The following is a 25,535-nucleotide window of genomic DNA, read 5'->3' as shown; positions in this document are numbered from 1 at the left end:
TTTGATCTATTAATATTAATAATCTTATATTAATTTTCCAGTTATTACTTCATAAAAATATCGTATTATCTTCAAGACAAGTGCTTGTTATCATACTAATCAAAAAGTATCAGGAAGAAGTCAAAGAAGTCGAGCTTATCGTTCTTACTGCTCTAACGGGATACATAAAATTTATATCAATTATTTTTGATCTATTTGTAAAATATATATTCCCTTGAGATAACATTTAACATACATATACATATATATATATATATATATATATATATATACATGTATGGTAGACCAACGACTAGAGCCGCTTGTATTAATTGTTGAAACTAAGCCTGTAACCCCAAAATTGTAATTGGCTCATCTTGTCGTTTCAAGATTCCCAATTAAATTCTTCTTCTTCTTCTAACGAAATTTGTTATTGCAGTTGTGAAAGCCAGTTATGTACATATAGAACCTTTCATAAATAAGTAAAGTCTCAATTATTTTACTTTTTTTTTTCATTTAAAATCCCATTTCAATGATTTCTTAAAAATGTGGCGACCAAAATTCGTATACTGTCGGAAGCTAGGCCTCTCCGTACCAATAATTGACTTTGAAATTAAGTCACTAACACGTATTTATTATTTGTCCATAGGTGATAACGTAATAATGTAAAATGGAAACCTTTTAAAAATTTTTTATTATTATTAAACAATTTTTTCGTTCTTGTTTTGGAGACGAATAACAATGAGACAATGGGTTGAGCTCAGATATACTTCGCTAAAATTGGTTCGACAAAGGACTTGTTTCCAATTTTTTTTATTATTTTCAATACAAATATTTTTATTACTTTGAAAAAAGGCCTCGCAAAAAAACTATGAAGTATCCTACACCGCTTCGCTTAATATATTTAATCTTAGAACGAGTTATCAAAATATAGTGTTTTATGAGGAGTGTTTAAAAAATGATCCGAATAGAACAACTTTTAATATCGTTCGTCCCTGGATCGAAATATGCCGGTTTATCAAAATTTTGACTTGTAAGTTGAATACAAGTATATAAGATGGACAGAGGGACCGACAAGCTGGTTATAATAAATGGTGGGTCTAATGCGAGTTCTGCTGGATAATGTATAGATGCGTAAAAACTTAATATACCCATATATATATATAGTACGAGGGGCGCAAGGCGTAAAAAAAGCTTGCACGACATTAATTATTTACTAAGCGGCTGAAGCGAAACAATAAACATCGCTTCATCAATGAAATTTCACAATCAACAATTCCGACAAACATATCTTCGATACACTCTGCATGCCAGGAGCTTGAAAAGATATAAAATCCAAAGCATCTTATAACCTTTGGAACCGTTTATTTACCATTATTACTTGTAAGTAGTAGAGCAAAGTCTGTCTACTTTTCTTGGAAATAGTTATTCATATAATTTGAAAGTATGTAGTCTTTTTTTCGCAACTATTAACTCTCTCTACATTACGAAGAAAAGAAGTGATTATTTCCCGGTACTTTTTATTTATTGTTAATCATACGTATGCATATTTTTATCTGAGTCATAATATTTTCTGTTGATCGTATCATTAATTAGTAAAGATCTTCGTTTTCTATATGTTCTACTAGTTGGCTTTACATTACTATTATTATTATTTTTATTGTATAAGCTGAGCACTTATTATGCAATCGTTTGTGTCGTCTTAAGATAATCATTCTCTTGGCAATTATAATTTAAAATAGTTTTTTTCTTCTTCTCTTATTTACTTTTAATTACTAAATTTCGTAATATGTATATGTTTATTTACATTTTTAAATACTAATCAAGTCCATTGGTCAAAAGTATCGTCATCGTCATCATCGCCATCATCATCAGCATCACCATCATTTCAAGAACCGTTAACTGCTGGCATGTGAAATGAAATGACAATATTTAGGCATATTACTCATGTATGTAAAAACATACACACATACACACACACACATATATATATATATATATATATATATATATATATGTAGATATATATATATATAGATATATATATATATATATACGCATACACTCTTGGCAACATTTTAAACTTTTGCATGTATTATATATATATATATATATATATACATGGATGGTATTTATAGAAGAATATCTATGAAAAAAGTATCATTTGATTATATGATTAAACTTAAAAAACTAGAAGCTTGTTCGGATGCTGATTGTCTATTGAACTATCGTCGCCACAACCGTTGGTGCTGCTGCTGTTGCTGTGTTGTTAGCATCATCTCAACATATAAAGTTACGACATCCTAACATGAACTTGCCGTAATTTAATTTAGTTTGACTTTAATCTTGTTGTACATGTTCTCATATCGGTTGACATTGAGTCATGTATATATATATATATATATATGCTTATGTCTGTAAATATATGCATTATGTATGTTGAATTTATACTAATTTTTTTGTTTGTTTCATTGGTTTTCAATGAAGCGCTACTTGTTTTACAAGTTCTAGATTTCACGATTTTGTAATATATGATCTGTTATAGATATACATACATACGAGTAGTATAAATGCATGCATTCATTGGCTTTGCATTGTTTCATTTAGCTGTTGGTAACATTTAATTGCATAATATGTTAGTTAAATATATAATCAATGATATATATGCTTATGTTTGTTTCTTTGATCTCTAATACGTACACCACAGTATTTATGGTTCTAATAATTGCTTTTATTAATTTTAATTTTTTCCTTTTTTTTTTTTTTTTTTTTCGTTTGATTTCTATTTTTATATATTTTGTTTTTGTTTTTATTTTTATTATTTTTTTTTTTTTGTAAATCGCTTTGTTAACCATAATTAATAGGGAGGTCTGTAATTGTAAACATATATTTATTATATATCGAATGCTTTGTTCTTTGCTCTTAATGAGATTTTGATGATATCTCATGTGAGAGTTTTACAGTAAAGGTGCAACTTTTGATGTGATTGTAATTAAATGATAAACTGTTTGGTAGAAGGCAACGCGAAGTAAAGTTGATTATCTTTCATACATTTCAAGACTACTACGACTTGTTATTTTTATATAAAATCGAGAACATTTTAAAACGTTTTAAATTTTCAACAAATAAAATAATACCAATTTATGGGCGTTTAATTAGCGAGCATCATTGTATATAATAATGCATGATGTTGGGCCTTAGTCATGTAGTTTGGTGTGCCAATTGCGATTGACAGCAGAGAATTAATAAATGGCGCAATTATTAAATATAAAGATTACTTCTAAACATCTTATGTTTAGCCCATATGAAGAGATTATGTCTGATCTATGTGTTTTAGGATTGACTGGATTGACTTGCGGCTGAACGACCACTCGAACGACCACAGAATCTCGCATGCGAGCTTGAAAGCAATGAATTTCTTTAGTTATAAAAATTTTTAATAAAATATTAAGAATGCGCATAGATTATTCAATATTTGCAGCGTCGCAGGCTTTAATGCCATTTCTATGAACAGAGAATTATTAGAAATTTTTGAAATTATTTCCAATACACACAGTTTTTTTTTTTTTGTCAATTATTAAAATATTTTTAAATTTGTTTAAATTATATTTTTTTAAATAAAGAAAAAGTCTTTTCTCTTCTTTATAATATTTGCGCATAGTTGCAAAGAGCAAAAACAACAAAAAAAAACACGTCCCAGAGACGTACGTTGTTGTTTACAAAGAATACGCTTTGCATTGTGATCAAAGAGTAGGCGTTGAATTTTATTAATTTGACTTTTATTTTTTTAATGAAAAGTGGGAGAATTTTTCCGATTATTAGCATAAAGCGTACTAAACGTCATAAAACCTAGATTATCGTTTAAAAAACCTTTGGTCATATTTTGCTGACTGAAAATTTTGCACAATTTGCTGAAAAATTATTCTTGATAATGATGGAGATTGTATGAAAATTGATTACATGCCAATCAAATATCTGCGTAGTTCATATCTATGTTTATGCATCAGAAACTGTAACGTGTACTTTGGAAAAAAACAAAAATGATTCGTACTTTCATTTTTCTTGCGTCAGTTTGTTACTTCCAATCCATTTATTTAGGCTTGAGAAACCTACTGTAATTCTAATCGATGAACGTATATGGAACCCTTCTTATCTATGCTAGAAAGAAATGCTTTGAATAGTTGCGGACGAGACACAAGCTTGTAAAAGAAGAGGAATAAAATATTCTCCGTTATATATAAAAATTTTTTAAAATGCGAAACTATTCGTTCTCTTCATTTAGCTGCGATTAAGAACAAATTACATGAATATTTTCACATTCACCTTACCCTCGTAATAATGGCAGACCTTTTCTCCGTGATTTGAAGGGAAAGAAAAGAAAAAGAGAAAAGGTCCGTAACACGATTTATGACACATGACTGCGTACGTATTCTCTCTGGCTTGGTACATATGACCTGATTTACGTCCACTGCGAGTATATTGCCTTCAGTTAGCTGCTTGAGTATTTTATGCCGCTATCAAACATGACTATCTATATATCGCAATACATGATTTGAGCTTTTTTTTTGTTTCTTTTGCGGTTTAACAAATTACTAAAGTTGTTTCTGACATTAGTGACATTTATTGCTGTTATAATGATTGCTTACTTCACAAATTGAAAAGAAGATTAGTATTGTTATAGATCAATGGTTATTTATAAGATAAATTCATGGTCATATTATTAAAGAACAATAACAACATATATTAAAGGCAATTATCGTATATTTCTAGAATGTATTCTTTTTAGTATTTGTCGCAACGTTGCTTATAAGTGAAAACAATGCAGTTGAACAAGATGTAAAACAATGTTCAAATATTTGTAACGACAACACGTTGCCCGTAAAAGTAGTTTAATTGACAAGCGATTAACAATCTAATATCGATTTATTAATAAAGTTTTTATTGCCATTTGTTATAGAAATTGCTTCAACAACTATTAGAAAAAGGAGGTACTCGTTAATGTTAATGCTAAATTTACATTACATTACATTGGGAAATTCGTTAAACTATCATAAATTTTCAGTTCAACTCGTTAACAGTGTGAAAATCTTATTTTAATTATAATAGATATATATATATATATATATATATATATATATACGTATTGCTAAACGCCACCACAGCAATCTTTTTTTGGTGTGGCTTGGCGCTACTAGACTCCAAATAATCTCGATAATAAATTTAGCATAAAAAATGTACTTTATTATGATTGGAAATAATAAAAACAAACATATATTAAGAATATAAATTTAAAAAAAAAAAAAAAAAAAAAAAAAAAAAAAAAAACGAAAAAAATCTTATAAAATACAACGAAAACCTAAATACAAGCCAACCTAAACAAAGCAACATAAGCCGAACCATGTATAATTATAAGGCATGCAAATATATATATATATGTATATTGTGACATTTGATATATAATGTGCACATAAGATATATGCACGGCTGATTATAATTATAACGATAATCTCAAACATTATCGTTGTTGTGGTTGCTATTGCTTTGTTAAACAAAAAGTCAAGCAAATATTTATTGCAGGTTTTTTTTTTTTATATATATATATATTTATAAATTGAAGTCGGATTGAATTTCTACTATCGACTTGAGATGATTCTTTTGAAAGATCCAATAAGTTATACCAGCACATACAAGAAGAAACTTCTAATGCATCCGGCTAAACTGCTGAGTTGTGGTATGTAATTAATTGATAAAATGCGATTTTTACAAATATTGCATCTATGCACATTGACTTACTCTCTCACAGCTCGCTAACGCATGCGATAGAAAATGTAAAATATTTGACCGCATTATAAGAAAGTATTTATCGAAAAAGCTGACGTATACGTAGGTTAGTTCGGTTTTGGATGACACAAAATATAGAGTTATTTAAATTGATTCAGGACTTGATGCTGATATATATACATATATTTTAAGTAACTCTGTCTGTCCGTCTGCTCGTCTGCTCGCTTGTGTAATGTCTATTGTCAACATTTTCGTGGCCGCAAAGATTAAACTAACAACTTCAAATTTAGAAATTCTTGGGCACAGATTGGTATTAAAAATGGCCCAAATCCATCAAAGGATACGTCTACAATACCACGTAAACTAAGAACGCCTCTGTTTTTCAAAAGGAATAAAAAATAAGTTTTTTGCTCACTGCTCGGAATCCAGGTAATGATCGATCAAAAACAATTTTCTATAATGCGAATAAATAATCGATTAATTATTACCAATGAAAATAATAAGTTAAAGAAAAATTTTGTGGCATTTTACGAGCCGCTCGATATGGGGTCATACTACTGCTATTAGGGCACACTATGACGCATATAAAAGTCAGAAGGCGATAGATAGTTGAAACAGAAATCAATTTGACATTTATTAAATCAGTGGAAAGCAAGCGTGACTTTAAAACAAGTCCCAATTGTTAAAGGATTGGCTTATCTTGCTTTAACTAAATCGATAAGATTTTGCAGATATTTTGTCTAAAATCTGTGGCACACAAATGGTTGGCTCGCCTTCGTTCTGCTAATTTTGGTACTAAAGACGCGTCAAACTCTTGTCGAGTACTCCACAAAGAACTTATGAAAATTGGTGCAATTCATGCTATCACATCGCTACGAAACTGAGAATTGACCAAAGGAAATGAATGAATGAATGAATGAATGAATTAATGAATTATTTGCTTAAGGCAGGATACAAAAAAGGAAATTCAATATTCCTGTATACTATGAAATGAAAGAAATGAGTTTCGAGCAGTGTGAATCAATGTTGAGACGATATGAAATCGGCACTGATGCAAGACTGAATTGACACCACGCTAGTGATCGACTTGTGGTTCATAAAAGTGAAAGGAATTCGTTCCACACTTGGCCAGAAGATCAATTTCGCCTTCTATTGCGAATTGGTAATGAGATTAAAGTATCTAACCGTAACAATCCAGAATTAATCAAACGGGAAATTGATGACAACATTTACGCATTCACACACTTTTGGTGACTCGTCAAAAATGGAGGGGTCTTGGCAAGGATTTAGTATTAGTCGCACCATGGGTCCATCTATTTATTATCAATTAACTTAGTCAAGTAAAGAGTAAACCAGGTTTTCGTGGCTAAGTGAAGTAATAAGCGAAACCGATTAAATTTTATTTTTTTCTTAGACGAAAACTAAAGGCCTAAGGCAGCATTTTTAGTGTCCGTATTAATATTATATTATGTAGATTGTGTTGAATACTTGTGTTAACGAGTTTCGGTTAACAACTTAAAATTCCACAGAAATGGTCGTCTTGATGATAGAGTGTCAATGGGTCTCTTGATAACAACTAATACGAAAGGATGCACCTTTACTTAGTGACAGTAATTCATTGTAATTGTTGTCGTATCGTCTAGTATTCCATTGGATAATTCATTGCATAAAATAATCTAATTAAATAAAGTTAACATATATTGTATGGGATTACCCATCATTTTATAGTGCGTCGGTTTGAACGAAAACAAATTTACGTCTCTTGTCATTTTCATTTACTTTTGTACTCAGCCATTTATTACCGATAATTAGTGTTTTCTTAGGAAGGAATAGTTAGTTGATTGATTTCGCTTTTCTGAAATCAGGTGTAATGTCATTTGATTGGTTTTGAACGATGGTGTAGTGTATGTTATTGAATGCAAGACAAAAAAATGCATAGTTAACGGTGTCGATTGAAAAGGAGATTAGCTTGATAGTTGAAGATATTAACGATGATGCATAAGTGAATTATGATGTGCTTGTTGACAGTCGACATTTAGCTTAGATTTATGGCAAATTTCATTTTCGTCGGCAGTGTGAGAGTTTTCGCCACAATCGCCATAAATTTATTTTCATTGCACGTGCAAAGCACAGACATCTTTTAGATCTTAAAAGTAAAGATATATAGGGCTGAAGTTTATACCTCTCATAGCCACTATTCACTGCTTCTGTAGCGGTCAATTTATTTATTTATTTATTTATTTACACACACCCACAAATGAAATTTAGCTAAAACAACTCAACAGCAAAATTTGATTGACCCTCAGTAATAAATCTTATGCTAAGCATTAAGACGAAGATATCACAAAGCATAGGAAAAAAAATAAAGCAAAAAAAAAGAAAAAACATCAAAATCACGTGCAAATAAATCGGAGAAAACACCCAAGAGGTTGCAAACATGTAAAAGCTTGGCAAGCGATAAAAGTGCACATATTCAGTTCAATTGCGTCCCACAAGGCAGCATTTTATGACCAACTCTCTATATGTTGCACACAGGGGACATGCTAACGCACTATCTTACGCACACGTTCACCTTCACAGATGACACAGCAATTATAAGCACGCATGCTAGCCACAATATGCCGACAAGGCAAATTCAAAATCATATATATATATATGCTAGAGCAGTGTTTCCAAAAATGGGAAATAAGCGTACTGGAAAATGTATGCAGGCAACGTGCGCTCCACTAACTAACCATAGTGTTACGATAATCGGGAAAAGTCAACAGATACGCTTTGTGGTTCACCTGCACCGTCGCCTCACATAAACCCACCGTATAAGTGCAAAGTTATGCTATAAGCTGAGTTCATCTTAAGTCTTCCTGGGTGATGCATACATTCTCACAGACATAATACATCCTCTATCCCACAAGTCATGCAAAGTATTAGGAGAACTGCTGATAGATATTCTTGAACGATGTGCATCACTCTTTTCATGGGAGCATTTTGCATTTTTTGAAGTTCATTATTACGAGACACTTGCGAGAGTCAGTAATGTCCTTAAATAAAGTCAGCTTATTAATGAGATGTTTGATTGTCACAGGGTCGAGGAACGAGCGTGAAAGGAAACTTTATTCGATTTGCTTATTCGATTCAAAATTTATTCGATTAGATCTTGTTAAATCGATCTTTGGAATTTTATTTATTTTCTCTCATAAGTTAATTGACTAACTAATCCGGTCTGATATTCAATATGAAGCGATAAAAATAAGATAAAAAGTTCAAAAAAAAAAATATTCAAATTAGTTTATTGCGAATCTTTTGTGCAAATAAATTGCTAATCATTTTGTTTAAGAGTCTAATATGATATTTCGATGTCTATATATATATAGCGGAAAAAAGTAATCATCTCTCACACTACATTACCTTCTCTCTGTAGTATAATCGACAAATTGCTTTTTCACTCTTTTGGTATTGCCAGAGGCATGAGGCAGTTAGGTACCTGTGCATAATTTCAAACATGAAACTTTCAGCAGCTTAGTGCATTTTTGTTCTTCTGTTTTGTTTTACCGACGATTTAATTTATTGTTTTTAGCTTTAAAAGATAAAAAATGAAAAAATATTAAGAAACAAGTAAGAAAATTATATTCGCTTTAGGTCGAATATCTAATACCCATTATCTCAATCGATACATAGGAATTGTTAAGTACTTCCAGCCCTATATTAATTGGGAAATCGAAAAGATTTGTACACTTCATATGATTCCACGAAATGAAATATATGCTGAATGTTTTAATATTTTTTTTCCTATTAGTTTTTATTCGTTGGTACAGTTCCTTTGGGAAAATATTTTTCATCCTTCATCTCAAGTTTTGCAAATGCAAAATATTTGTTTCAAGTTTCCGATTGATATCGGCTATGAATTGACAATTAAAGTCGCATGCGAATCATATCGATTTGCAAATATGATCTTTAAGGATCGACTATGAATATAAATCCATGGGCGATGGGACAAGACTTAATCGACATAACGTACTTTTATAAAAGTGGATGCGACAAATAGACGGACAAGTCTAGTATGCCGTCATCGTCGAGCGGTGGATATTGTATGAAAGTCATTAAAAGGAAAAAACCTAAACTAGAATTTAACTGAACGTAGAGCAGTACACCATTTGTTTATTAGATTTGCAGACATATCAATCATATTATTCATTTGTTTTTATGCTCATGTTTGCGGTCATGATTCATGTTTATTTCATGATTCTTTTGTAATAAATTGTAATTTTTCTAAATCATTCGTCTCTTTGCCGAATTTCAAAATATACACAAAGCGAACGCGAGCACACACCATCGTAACTAAAGCTTCCTATTTTTATGGTTAAATGAATACACACAATATTGCAGCAAACACATGCACGCTACATTATTATATACATTACAAACGTTAGGCAAAAAAGCAAAAAAGCAAAAAACAAAAAGCAAAAAAAAAAAAAAACAAAAAAATATCACATGAAACTTATTTCCAAAATAAGATATCATGCGAAAACTTAACGTTTTCTTAATCATTTTTTGTAGATTGAAATTGAATTACGCGATTATAATATATATTAAAGAATCGAAAATTTTTGTGAATTATGTATTGCTAAGACAATTTGCTTGCTAACAAAATTGTAGAACGACGAAAAAATTGTGTGATAAAAACTATATAAATTGGCCTTAATTAAAACTGGACTGACTTTCATTATTAATAAATTTCGATTATCGTTATTGTAAAAACAAAAAAAAATGGAGAAGATAAATAAACAAATCAATTCTGTGTTCCATATACTACAACAGCCTTTGCATATCAACAGTTCAATCTTTTTAATTGATTAAATGTGAGTTAGTTTACAGCAATCGATAATGTTAAATAGAAAGGAAGCAAAGTAAGAAGAGTTGAATTCATTATAATGAATAAAAAAAACCACACGATATGATAATTTCTCTCTTCCTTCTTAATACTAAGTATCAATTAAAATACATTTTTGCACAAGATTTTCATACACAAGTTAGGTACACCAATTGTCTATACATATATGTTAACGCAGTAAATATTTGATAAATTATTTAGAAAATTTTTTAGCAATTTACCGTATTTTACGGGATTGATTTGATACTAATAAATGGAATGGGGACTTGAACTGATGTCTATCAAATCAATCAGTTGCGACCAATGATCAATCAATACTGGTGAACTGCAGAGTTCAAAATTGTGGAAACATTTCGTTCAAGACTTAGTAAGGGAAAGGAATTTGATGTTCACAACTATTTTGCTGAATAGGAAATTTGTTCGCAATAATTGTTCGACGATCAATTCGCACATAAACTCCGCAAGTGAAGGCGAAAACGTCGTTGAATAACCGAACAATTGCGGAGCTTTTCTTATCCCATTGAAGATCGGCAATCTATACTAATAAAACAAGATCGGCAGAAGAGAATCGAACTCGTCTTTGTGGACGAAAAATTAAACGGAGCCATAGAATTTGTGGCAACAATCGATTTTGATTGGTACTTAAATACGAGCTTAGCAATATTCACAAGCGTGCCTTGACATTGTTCTCTATACCGCATTTATTACGCATGCAAAGGTGAGGATATATGTGGAGTCCAAAAAGACTTGAAGTAGATTAAGAACCATTTTCTGAACTAATTTTGGCATATATTTCCAGCGGATCGCTCGATGTACTTTCATGCATTTTTAGAGTTAAACTGCAGTTCGCATTTTTCGTTATATTACGATGACATTTTCTACATTGTCAAATTTTCGTCTAAAGGCGAGCCTTATTGAAAGTCAATTAATCTGAATTCCGTTTACGATTATTTCCTTTCACACTGCAACACACTCATTTCACAATAAAGTTCGATGTGACTTCGTCTGTTCTTTATGTTTAAAAAACGAAATGACTTTTGATTTTTATTTCATACCATTTTCTTAAATTAATTTATTAGATTACAACATCATTCTTTTATGTGAAGGGAAAAAACAAAAGAATTATTCTTCGCACAGAATCAATTCATCCCCTACATAAGACTTTGGAATATTTGGAAGATGAGTTGGCAAAACAAAAAAAAAAAAAAAAAAATGCAAAAAAAAATTTATTTAATAATCAAAGCGTAAATGTGGTTTCTTCAGGAATACCTCGTCTTCCTTCCCTTTCTTTCCATCTCTTTTTTAAATTTCCTTTCCTGCGAAATTAAAAAAAAAACACTTCACAATAAACAAATTTTTTTGCCGCAACGGTTTAAATTAAAATTAAAACAATCATAACTCAAACCTATATTTATGTTACATTATTAAGTAAAATAAAAATTTGATATAATGTAATAATTACATTATAATTAATCACTCATAAAGTTATTAAACGAGTTGATTTCATGACCGAAGCTAGGTAAACATAAAACAACAATATATAATTAGGTATATGGCCAAGACAATAACCGAATCAGAGAGTTACATGAAAAACATACATATATATTGTGTTATTATTATTATTAAACACACAAATGCAGAAGAAAAAAAGAAACAAAAAAAAATCCAACAACAATGAAGGAAAACGCATAATTTTATCTTTGTGCATGGAACCGAACACAACAAATTGGACGGAACAATGGCATTCAGTGGGAGTGTAAAATTTTGCAAATCCACCACCTCCCTCAATGCTTTGGTTTACACTCTTTAAACAAATAAACAAACAACGCGATTCAGACACTTTGACAGCAACCGCATTTAATACATGGCATGCTGGGTGTAAGCATTAACGTTAGCATGAGAGTTTTAAAATGATTGAAGATTTAAGATTTAAGAAAATGAGAAACAGATAACAATTGCTAAATACTTTGTGATTTTCTTAACATATTTCAAAACAATAAACAAAATTTGTTTATATGTAATACGTAAAAAAAAAAACATGAATTGTATATGCAAGTAATCTAAAAAATATTGAGCTTTTATTTACAATCCTTAATATTTCATTCGTTCAATTTCTATTTATACGAAATTTAATATCGAATTGATTACGGTATACTCTCTGTGTAGATGATCCGAAAATGTTTAATATATTTTTATGTATGCTTATATTAATATATATATATATATATATTATTCATATAGAAGAAGTTAACAATTGAAAGCCTTTAGCAATGATGCTGTTGATTTCATTGTTCGTTCAGTTAAAGAGCTTTTCCCCATTTGTTTTCTGTTATAAAAAGTGATGAAATTATTGCGAGAAAAGCAAACACAAAAGACTTAAGCAAAAAACTTGTCAGATAATTATTTTCATTATTACCATCGAGTGACGGGCATATAATAAGTTTACCAAGCCGTCTGCTTGATAATGTTCAAAAATACACTTTAACAAAATCGCGTGATATATTATATAATACGCGTGCGTAACTTGGCATCACTTAAGCATATGATTAAGTTTTTGAACAGAAACATACTAAAGCTTAATTAACTTTCATTGTCTAACTTGGAAACCAGGCGTGATGATCGATACATTTTTATATAAGTATCATAGCATAATCATGCAATAGTTCTGTAATCTTCTTATATCTATAAAGTGGTAGTGGAATCAATTGAGATGTCATCAAACAATTTCCTTTAAAACACGGCCCCAAACTTAACAATTTCTTAGTCAATAAGGTGATTAATTAAATAATGATAGAAGAAAATTTCATATTTTCGGAATTTTCAATACGTGACTGTTACGTACGTAAGTTTCAATTATTAAATAACATTTTTGCCTAATTAATGAACGCACGAACGATCGTTATGTCACTCGTATGATAAAAGTAAATTCAAACAAGTAGAAAATTATATTCGATTACAATCGAGCCTTTTATATCGATCGCCTAGAAAAAGTTGAAAAAAAAAAAATATTATAAATATCGGGTGCGCGTTGCTGATTTGTTACTGCTTTTGAAGGAATTTATATCGTGCATCTATTGGAGTTTACGAGCAACGAGCAAAAGACACGGATAGCAACGGTATTCTCTATAGTCTTGGTTGTACACATGTATCGGCGTTGTAGGCCTTCTGTGTTCTTTCACTAGTTTGCGCCATTTTGAAACTCCCTTGAAAATTGACAGACACATGAATGAACGGACTTGCTTACGCGTATTCTCAGTTTAAAACCGGCCAAGAACTTGTATATCTTATGGGATTTTTGAAGTGTGCTTGTGGGCGTTATAAAAATTTTGAAAAAAAATATGCAATAATGACAGACAATAGAGTTGAGTAGGCATGGCCTACTTTTTTTTTTTTTTTTTTTCATTCTTATAGAGATGGTACAGCGTTGCCCGTAGAATAGAATATAAACATAGTTGAAAAGCTTAAATTGTAATCAAGGGATTCTGAAGGTTTAAAATGATAGAAGAGTCGAGTTTTTAATTTATGAGAAAGAATGGAAAAGAGTATAATATGTGGAGAAGACTTTATCCATTACACCGTACAAGGATCACACAGCAGGTATATTATGTTAATAAGCGATTTAAATGTGTTCCAGGCGTTATTGAATTAATTTGTCACTGAACTTAGCAGTTTGTTAAATAATCGCTAATTAAATGTTTATTATGATCTATTAACCTACACCAGGTTAAACTTATGCTCAATCATAATTATCGATTTAAAGAATTATTTTTTATAATTATTTAAAAGCAAAATGAACGACATAGCAATTCTCGAAAAGAATCTTTGCTGATATCCATCACCGAAGGATACGGGGTATATTGATTTTATACAAACGTTTGCAACGCCCAGATACAAGCCTCCACAAGACTCCACAAAGTATTTGTTGTCTTGATCAACATCAAATCTATCTGTCCCTCTGTCCGCCTGTCAAATATCTGTTGTAGACCTTCTCCTGGCCGCAAAAAGAAGCTATCAATTTTATTGGAAGTTCCTGCATGCAGGTTATTGATGAAAATGGGACAAATCGGTCGAAGAACCCGCCTGCAGAACTATGTACAGTAAGGACAGTTTTTGTTTTTTAAAATTAATAAAAATTTGATTTTTCGCAAACAAATTTACAAAAGTGTAAACCTATATTTTATGGGTAATTCTGTGGCCTTTGGACAGAAATTGGAAAAATTTACAATGCTTAGCAAATTCTATATAGTGTGTCATAATATAATTTTTTCTCAAAACCTTCAGAACGCACCGAAGCATAAAATACACAAATTCTTGGCCAGTTTTAAAGTGAGAGTGCACCTAAGCATGCCTGCCCGCACATCTGTCCATCTGTCCGTCTTAGCAACTGTGTAGTACCTATGGTAAACACGGTCTTGTTCGAGAAAATGAAGATATCGTCAACAAATTGGCAAAATAATTTGAAAATTATCCAAGCTTTTTAAAGAACACGTTTGCAACGCTCACATGGCTATATAATCAATACTATGAACTGAGTTATTGTTTTCCATGTTCTTGCTTGTTACAAAACTGAAATCTGAAGTTGTATGATTGAGGCTTGACAACGTTAAAAACGTGGCCAATTCGGAAAACATAGTCTCGGGAAAGGATCGATTAAAACTTTAAATAATTTGACTGTTTTCAATAAACATTAAATTGCAACTTGGATAAGTTTAACTTTCAGTTAATAGTAAATGCATTATTTCACCGCATTCACTTGTACTGAAATTGACTTTCAAATATCGCCGTTTGATTTTTTTCCAATTACCTACTGACATGCACAATCAATAAAAGAAAACATATTGTCAATAAAGTGAACTAAGAAAATTATTTACGAAACGTAAAGAAATCAATCGCCATAACCGAAAATTCGATTACAATTAGTTTCGGTAACAATTAGTAAAATTATCTGCCACTTGACAGATACAACTCACAAAGCATAAATGAATTTAGAATCTGAAGTTCATAAAGAACTTCATCTATGAACGAACGATATATCCGTCAAAAAACATGCTATTTAGTAGCTTATGCTTAAGAGCTCAGTTAAGAGCGTCAGTTAAAAAATTTATTTGCTTGCAAATCCTCAATTCAAGTTAACACATTGCAAACATTGTCATAAATAGTTTAAGCAGTAATCAAAAAATATACTCTTTAAGTCACACAAATAATTCTTATAAAACGCTTCGGATATCAATCGTGATTATTTAAGAAATAATTTATGAAATTAAAAAACTTACACGGTAGCGCTTCTCATGTTATATACGCTTTCCTTCGAAACTGAGCAACTGATGTTCACTGCCGCGTAAGGTAAATTTTCTTTTTACATGTGTATTAGGTACTTGCGTGTATTTTGATCGGGGAACATTTTCTCAATTAGTAATACTGAGTTATTCAGTGTATACAGACACTAATCATGGATCCTTCAAAATTGCATTTTCGAACTTCATTACTTTTGTTGTTCGATTTGAAGAAATCTCCGGCCGAAGCCCTTCACACACTTTTAGAACCGCACAGTGATGCTCCTCCATCCTATCTCAATTGTCGGTTTGGGTAAAAGTAGGGAAATTGATGTCAATGACAAAGAACAGCCTGAAGTTCGAGGGCAACGTATTGTAAGACTTATTGAACGAAAACCCTGCGCAAAATCTCAATGGACTTTCGAACAGTTTAGCAATTGATGAGCCAAATGTTTCGAGACGTTTATCGATGGATCGATCGATGGTAAAGAAGATCCAGGAAAGGAGGGAAAATGGCTACGTGACCGAAATGACTGAAAATACCCTTTCGAACCGTTTCAACAATGGGGTTTCATTATTTGCCAGGCAACAAGAGAAGACTTCTCTGTGGCGTACTGCGACTGGCGATGAAAAGTTGATTTACTACGAAAATCCCAAGCACAACAACTCATGGATTAATCCAGGAGAGTTATTTTCATCGACACCGAAACGGAATTTTGCTATACATATGACGGGATTAGCAAGGTGCGGTGTATTATGAACTGCCAAGACCGAATGAAACTGTTACTGCAGATGTCTACCGATGTCAGTTGAACAATCTGCACGATGTGTTGTTGCAAAAAATATCAGTAATGGCGATTATCAAAAGCAAAATCATCCTTTAGGCTGTTAACGGCCGGTTGGACGTTATCAAGGAGTCGCTATTGCAGCTTGAATGGGAAGTTCTACCGCACCCAGCGTACTCACCAGACATAGATAATTTCGAAATACTAAAGTAGCGCGAAAATGGATCAATGATTGAATCGATGCCAAACTAATGTCATTCTTTTGATAGAGTATCGCCCTGTTCGTAGAAATATGGGAAAAAGTTGTAGAAAATGTTAAAAATATTTTAATCAATCAAACAGTTTTTCTCAATAAATGGCTTTTTCAAGTGAAAACAAAAATGATTAGAATACGTGCAAGTATCAATTATTTTGTTAACTCAAATATTGACTCGTTTAATAAGTAAGTAATGCATGTCCATATTCGATAGATTGCAATAATTTCTGCACATACATACAATATATAATACACCTTTGCATACGGGAACTAAATGATGATTATTGACAAATTAGCGCATGTACTCGAAATTTTTTATTGGATCGAAACATATATCAAAAAAAAAAATAGCGAAAAGTAAAACTCTACTACTATTAAGTTTAAAACAATTAAGTTTATAACAACCGCAACAACAACAATCATATATATGCAAATTAATATTATCCGAAGTTAGGTTCGAGCGAGTGCTCCCAACAATTGCGGTTTACATTTTTCCAGCGTTACTCGCATATATACGGTATTTACGTGTTTAGGTGTTCTGCCTAAACAATATGATTTTGCAGTGATTTTCTATTTCGTTTCTTGTTACACTATTTTGACTTGATGTATATGTATATGTGTAATAAATTCACAATTCATATAAGCTATCATTATCTTTCACTTTAGCGTTTTTGTTTTTGTTTTTGTTGTTTTCCGCCGCTCGGTTTGCATATGCACTGTAATTTAAGTAAGACAAATGATTATTTGTCAGTTTGAAACTGTTTGATTACATGGTTTTTGGAGGGTTTTATGTACTTTGAAAGTACTATGCCTAAAAACGTGATTACACATATATGTGAAATGAAATGTAGCAAAATATTAAATGAAATATTATTTAATGCAGATAGGGAAGAACTCCTTAGCTTAACTTTTTTTTAATTCAGTCATAGTAAGTAACTTAACTGACATATATATGATTCACGTGCTCTTAGCAAAACAAGTTATTATGTTAACTTTTTTTATCTGTAACGATCCCTTAAAGTGGGTGATGCATAATTTTGCTGGTATTTAATGACGGGGCACTCCTTGCAAATAAATTTTTATAAAATGACGAAACAAGTCGTTATTTTATATAGCTGTCATCAATAATTGCGCATTCTTTTAATTTTCTGCATTTATAATTAAAAGCATGTAGAAATATTACATTCACTTTGCCACGAATCTTTGACATCCCCTACTTCGAGCGATTGTAAAATATTCTACCATAAAAAATATATAAGCTACGAGTCAATCGATCTCATTCTATTTCTCAATCCAATTTTTAATTCGGCTTTGATAAGCATTTATACTACGATCGATATCCACTATAAAATGATAATTAGCATTGATAATAAACGGTTATGCAAAAGGCAATTGTTAAACGATTAGAACATTATAACAGTCTACTAAAAAATTCGGAAACAAATGATTGCCTGATATTCCTCAATCGATGTCATAAAGAAAATCTTATCCATAAAATGACTTTATTGATTACAGATGCGATTGCCTTGTATGCGATATTTTTTCATTTCATTTATACGCTACACCGCTTGTGCTAAGGTTGCGTCTTTGTGTCGATGTGTGCAGTCCGCACTTCATTATAGCAATTGATTCAGCAAATGACTCTCCACCGATTTAATCATATCTATCCGTCCGTCTCTCTGTCTGCGTAAAGTCTATCTGCGTATTCTTGTGTTCGAACTACAGATAGTACTTTTCAAGACATTATAAGAAAATTGGGTGGTGTAAGGTTTAATGGGTGGGGATTTCCTACCTACGGCTGTCATCTGTTTATTTTTGTAAGCTTAGCTACAATTCCTTTACAGGGATTCGGACTTAATAGATTGCTTTACTGAGATCACTCGCGATACTTTATGGCTTTACAAGTCGATCGAACCTTCACACTTACTAAGAATTTCTGTAACTTTAGAAATTTCTTCTCACCTTGTCTGCAGTAGTTTTTTACATACTGCTGTTGTAAGATATTTCAATTTGTATCCCTCGCAATTGATGGCTTCAAAAACATTTCAAGTCCGCCATACTTCAGCAGAGATACGCAGGTAGAAGTTTGATTATGCATATTATTTAGAACATTCTTGAGTGGCGATCGACTTTCTTTCTTATCAGTCTTTCTACAAACTCTTAAATATTTTTTCAGGTTGACGACTTGTGCATTGAAATTTTTTCGGATATAAGTCATTCAAGTCAGTCAGCCTTAAAGTCTTGCTTTAAAAACTAATGCATTGTTCATTAATCTGCATGACATTGTACCCTAGTTTTGAGTATAACAACTTCCACGCTTTCTACACATCTATTAACCACTCCCCGTATATCTACTGCCATTCATATCAATTGACATTTAAGCCGCTGACGATGTCACGTAAATGAAAACTTCAATAGTGAAAGACGGAGTCGAGTCGAGTCTTCTGAATGTTTAATTTTTCAAAGTTTTTTCTTCTATTTCTTCTCATATTTTACTTAACGTGAGAGTTCTCCTTAACAACTTCAAAGCAAAAATGTAAGTGCAAATTTTCTATCTATGATCTAATTTTGTAATTTTAACAATTCCATGAGTAGGCACCGGATGGATGAATGAATGGATAGACACCTAGTTATAGCTAAAGCTTTGCTCTATTTCATGCTTATGTGCTTTAAGGATTTCAGTGATAAATATCATATAACTGCTATAGAAATTTGAATGTGTGGCAATCATTATTTCTAAATTGACAATTAATATAATGTTGAGATTATAAAATTTTTCATTACAACTCCTGGCAAAAGGAGAGAGTGACAACAATGATTTGTAAAAGCCAATTATACATCTTCTTTCTCATATTTGCAGTTTGTATAAATTTGTGCGCTTCATTTGCACCTCATGCAACAAACGTGATTTTTAGCAAATTTCGTTGCAGTATGTTCTGCGTTGATCAGCCTCATACATTGTGTGTAAGTCTTATCACTTTGCCAATATTTGCATAGTATTTGTTGCAAGCTTGACTTTCCCTTAATACATTTGCTTTATGAAATGAAGGATGAACATTATCTGAACATGAAAAGGAAAAATTGCTCTAATGAGGGACAACGCCTAGACGAGAAGGATTATTTAAAAATGAAACGACAACTAATTATAGGACATAATGGTCTCAGGAATCGTATTGCTGGAGTTATGCGAGTTGCAAATATGATGGAATTGGTATGTAAATGTATTCTAAATATTTCTTATTGATCGAATTTTTGTATTTAAATTTTTCTTTTTTTTTGCAATGATTCTCTTTTCGTATTATCAAGATTTGGAATGACGATTTGGCATTGATGGCTGAGAGGCATATTTATCGCTGTACACCATACGACGATGATATTTGTACGCGTTTAAATCAATCGCTTGAATATGAAAAGACACATTTTCATTTAAAGGGTAAGGAAATGGATAACTTTTGCAAAGTTTCGCAAAATCGTTATTACCAAAAAAACGTTCACTATCCAAATATTATCGTTGAGAATGCACTTCGTACATGGTATAGAGAAAAATTTGGAATGGAGCCACCTAAAGAAGCATTTGATGAAACTCATATGAGAACTAATGGCTATTTAAAGGGTGAAAATAATTTTACCCATTTGGCTTATCCATTGGCTGCTTTTTTTGGTTGTTCTATGAATAAGTACGTATGACCTCAACACAGATTCCCTCTAAAATAAGATTATAATATTTATGTTTAAAGAGTCTATGATGGATTCTTGTTACTGTGCAATTATCATCCATATGAACGAAGTGATGTCGTAGATTTTGAATTTATAAAAGGAAATCCGGGGGAACATTGCCCCATCACACGCCCTCTAAAAAACATAAACGAAAATTTCGCAAACTTATGCATTGGATGTAAGGAATATTGTCAAAAAATAATGCTTGTTTTTTTTTTTCTATATCAAAGTTCCGTTGCTTGTGCTCCTATGAGAATATTTACATTCTCATTTTATTGACCGGAGTTGTTTTGAAGCTCATCTTCGAACGTATATACATACATATATATACATGTATCTTTGAACCTATATACATACATATATATATATATATATACAGGATCTACAAGGTTTTCTGAGTGAGTCCTGTAAATTATGTATAATCTTCATCAGTACTAAATTCTGCTTGTCGTCCGTACTATTCTCCGTCCGCTCGGCTGTTTATGTATGACAAACATTCCCGGTTGAAAACTTAAACGCGTCAGAAGTTATTGCATGGGGGAGGGGGGCAGGTTAGTATTACAAATGAGCTGAATTCTTTAAAGCACGCACTCTCCAATACAACATAAGCCGAGAACGCATCTATTATCGAAATTAACAAAAGTGGATTTTTTTTGCTCATTAAGAGCAGTCTCTAGAGCAGTCGATCACGTTAAAAGTTTCGCACATATATTCTGTTATAGATGCTTCTATAGCAATTGGATAGAATTGCAAAAAATCAGCCATGCCCACCCAATATTTGAAAATTATAAGTCTACTTACTCTTGCTTATTCGTCAATGGGCCAGTGCTTTCGGATTAGTTTATGTCGGGAGTCAAATCTTTTTAGTCCTTTTCTTAATATTATATAAATAATTTGTTTTATTCTGTTACAGTGGAAAGAAATGCTCTCTCTACTGCACATTCTAATCATTATTCTTTTATATTTTTTATATTGATTTGTTGTATTCAATACTGTAATGAAATTTAAACTTTTTGTTTTGCTATTTACATCTATTTTATATGCGAAATAATTTCATTTATTACAAATAGCATTAAAAATACAATCATTCAAACAATTGCATTCATTCGTATTGAAATATCCCAGTGAGATATTGAGGGATGTTGTTTTAATTACAGTTCGTAATGAATTCAAAATTAAAATGAGGATAACTCGCAAAGCTTTTAAAATGGTTTTGAAAGTTACGACGAGTACGTCGTAAACATCAGGAAGAAGGCAGAAATGCTTGACGATCTATAGTTTGCAACAACAAGAATAATCAAAGATAAAAGAGTTGTGGTACAAAATTTCCAGACACGCATGCAACGCATAGAAGCAAGTTTCAAAAATCTCATAGAGTATATAAATACTTGACTAGTTTCAAATTCGCGATGCATCTAAGCATGCCTGCCCGCTCACCTCTCCATCTGTCCGTCTGAACAATTGTGTAGTATCTGTTGTTGTGCATTCACAAAGATTAAGGTATCGCCTACAAACACACGTACGACGCCCACAAGTCTATATAGCAAAAAACGTGGACATTTTTGCTTTCCGTGTGTTCGAGTTGTTGCTCATAAAGTACAATACGCACAATATAATAATATCCACTTTTGGTTCGAAGGTATAAAATAAACGACTGCTCTCATCCGATATTGCTCTTTTCCTTTTCAGGATCACGTTTATGGGTATAAAAGATTCCGTCGCCATCGAATATAATTTTCTTTCTTGTTATTTTTATATCTATTTTAGGCTACGTATAACAAGTAAAAACAAAAAACAATTATCTGCTTTTTAAAAACACAATTATTGTCAGTTTATATTGTATTGTGGGTGTGGCCTTTAAATGATTTCACGGATTTCCAATACCAACTATCCGCAAAAATTTTCAAAGTTTTTGGCAAATTTTGATACGATAGCTTTATCTTTACGGTGAAGGGAATATTCTTCCACAGACGTAACACAGTGGGACACGTTTAAATTGATTTAGAATTTGATACGGATCGAGAATATATAATATGTACAGTGTCTCCGTAGCATAAACTTATATGACATATCATCGTAATAACCAGTTTAGGTAATAGTGAATAGAAACGTTTTGCCACATGGCCGATAGATCTATATATGCACTTTTTGTACACCGCAACGGGTATATTTAGTTCGTGCGGAAGGACATGAGATCGGTCTGTCGTTTATTACACTGAACTAACTTTCCGAATTGATCAAAGCTAGTCTGTCCGTCTATTCGTCTGATGTCTGGTCATGTAAATTTGATTTAAGAATAGTACAGAATGTGATTAATTATCGAGGCCGATCTGCCAATAATGTCGATGTTTTCGATTTTCCATTCATTAAATTCTACGTCACTAAAAAGTAAGAAAATTATTTTCGGAAATAGTGAAATCTTTCATAGGGATCATGCTTTTCTCTAAAAAAAAAAAAAAAAACAAAAGATATGAAATTTCAGTGCTTCATACTATGGCATGGACGAGTCCGAGTTTTTCTATTTGGTTCATCTGTACATTAAGATTATACAGGGCATATGCGTGCGAATGGCACATGCGTGCGCATCGTTACATCTCTTGTAGAACATGAATAAAAAAATGCATTTTTCATTTTTTGTCAACAGCGGCGTTCTGATATCAAGCTGTACTTTGGGTGGGTTCCCATTTTGAATATCAGCTTACCTGCAAGAACTCCCAATGATCGTGCAACCAAGAGAACGTTTACTACAGCTTTGACATAAATAAATAAACAGGCAGGTGAATAGATGATAGGCGGCCACGTCTAGATAGTTTTAGTACATGATAGCGATCAAGACTCTAAAGGGTTTCTGAGACTTTCTCTTGCTTGTTGCACACGTTGTAGCAAAGGAACAAAATACTAAGATTCTGCAACTAGATGATCATCTATAGATTATGTTGTTAAGTTGTTTACAGTATTATCTGTTGTACAACATTCACATACTCTGCCGGTGGATATAATATAAAGATTTTCACATGTAAAAGTCTGTACTTAAGAAGAAAAAGAAGAACACACAAGAAAAATTCTTTCCGATTTTTTATTTAAACAAGAAAAAAAAAATCCTGTTTTGTTGCTTGGTCTTCCTTACTGCATTGTCACTGTCTACGATTTTGTATCTCGAATAACAAAACAAAAGTCAATTTATAATCGGATGACCAGCAGATATATATATATATATATATATATATCTATATATATATATATATATATAATTTTAATTGAAGAATTGGTTTTGGCTTCTTCTTAGAAGGACATCGAGGATAAATTCGAATATAAAATTGACGTATTAGTTTAATTTCTCGGAAAACTGTGACGATGATCGTTAGGAAATTTTATATGGAAGCCGCAGCTGAAATGTCCAGGCAATCGCATGGAAACTGATGTAGAGAGCAAGCAGTACGATGAAATGGAATAAAACGGGTTTCGAGAAAAAATCATTCAAAATTTCAGATTTCAATTTTCGACACTTCTATGTCTGCGCCAGGGTTGCATTTAACCATATTTTCATCGCCAACTTCAAGCTTTACGTACTTTACGTACTGGCTACTTTAGTCAGTACTCACGAAATACTTATAAACCTTTAAGAAATATTTCATTGAAGTTGAATCGATTTGTCGAGATTTCATTTTAAATTTACTCAGCGATGATCTAACGATTTGTAATTTTAAAAGTGATTTCCTTCTACATATCTTAGATTGCGCGACGAAAAGATGACAGTGGCTTTTAATTTGCTTTTTATTTGTATTATTATTTTTTATTATTTTTTATTATTTTTTATTTTTATTTTTTTTTGTTATAAACAATTTGCATACACCCTCCGATCTTTAGTTAAATCAACAAATCCAATGCCTGGTTCAAATTCAAGATAAAAAAAAAATTAAATAAATAAAAAAAAGGTTAGTTTTTATTAGTTTAACAGCTTGTACTCTTTAACAGTTTCATTTAAAGCATAAAAAAACTCCCACTTTGTTATGTTTTTGTTGTAAAGCATAACCGATTGAGTTTGTTGCATATTTGTATCTTTTTAAACCATATTTTAATAATAATGGTTTTCGCTTTTTTTTCTTCTTTGCTTTTCTTCTTTGCTTTTTTTTGCATTTGACAGAAATCGCATAAAATGTCACGACGCGTCAATGTCTGTCATTGTGTCGTGTCATTTGCACTAAGCAATTCGTTTGTTGACTGAACGAATAGCTTTGCGATTGTGATTTCTTTTTGTCATTTTCGTTATAAAACAATTGCAACAATTGCAAATTGTTGCTATATATGTAAAAGAAAAAATAAAATATTATGCATGCAGTTAATAATTTTAACAGTAACACATGTAAGTACACTCATCCATTGATTTACACGTTCATTGAAAAATCTCTTTAATGAAAACCCTGTTGAATGGGATGCAAAATTTATTGAATAGACCGACAATAGCGTAATATAAGCCGCATAAATTGATCGCCAGAATGTAAAGAAATCCTAAGCCTTTAAACTCTATAAATTCAAATTCGAGAAGACAATTCAATTTCGCTTTAGGCTTTTTTTATTTACAGGTAAAATACAACTTATGTCTTCTAAAATAAGGGAATTATACTACGATGTTGTCGGCATGAGTAGCCGTGTCGCGAACATCAAATTAGCCAGTCAATGTTCCCGGGCTCAAATCTCAGTGCGATAGAGTTTACTTTTTTCGTAGATATAGAGAATCCTTTGTCGGCCGATGAAAACATATATAACACGCAGTGATTGGGCATACATCCACTACACTGCGTCCACCATCTCTCTACTTCTTCCTTTCGTTCTCTTTCCCCCCACATTTTTCGGAC

General features: G+C 31.7%; 1 protein-coding gene across 1 annotated transcript; it reads left to right on the top strand.

Annotated features, from left to right (window-relative positions):
- The first annotated feature begins 20,005 nt into the window (after positions 1-20,005).
- Positions 20,006-22,457, top strand: LOC119643419. Its single transcript, XM_038042795.1, has 4 exons — positions 20,006-20,173; positions 20,269-20,639; positions 20,700-20,857; positions 22,447-22,457. Exons 1-4 carry the CDS (start codon positions 20,006-20,008, stop codon positions 22,455-22,457), a joined length of 708 nt encoding a protein of 235 aa, XP_037898723.1.
- Positions 22,458-25,535: the final 3,078 nt, after the last annotated feature.

The sequence above is a fragment of the Glossina fuscipes genome, unplaced genomic scaffold, assembly GCF_014805625.2.
Source record: "Glossina fuscipes isolate IAEA_lab_2018 unplaced genomic scaffold, Yale_Gfus_2 0, whole genome shotgun sequence".
NCBI classification, from domain to species: Eukaryota; Metazoa; Arthropoda; class Insecta; order Diptera; family Glossinidae; genus Glossina; species Glossina fuscipes.
The sequence above is the reverse complement of the archived record's forward strand: the minus strand, read 5'-3'. Positions and strand labels throughout refer to the sequence as shown.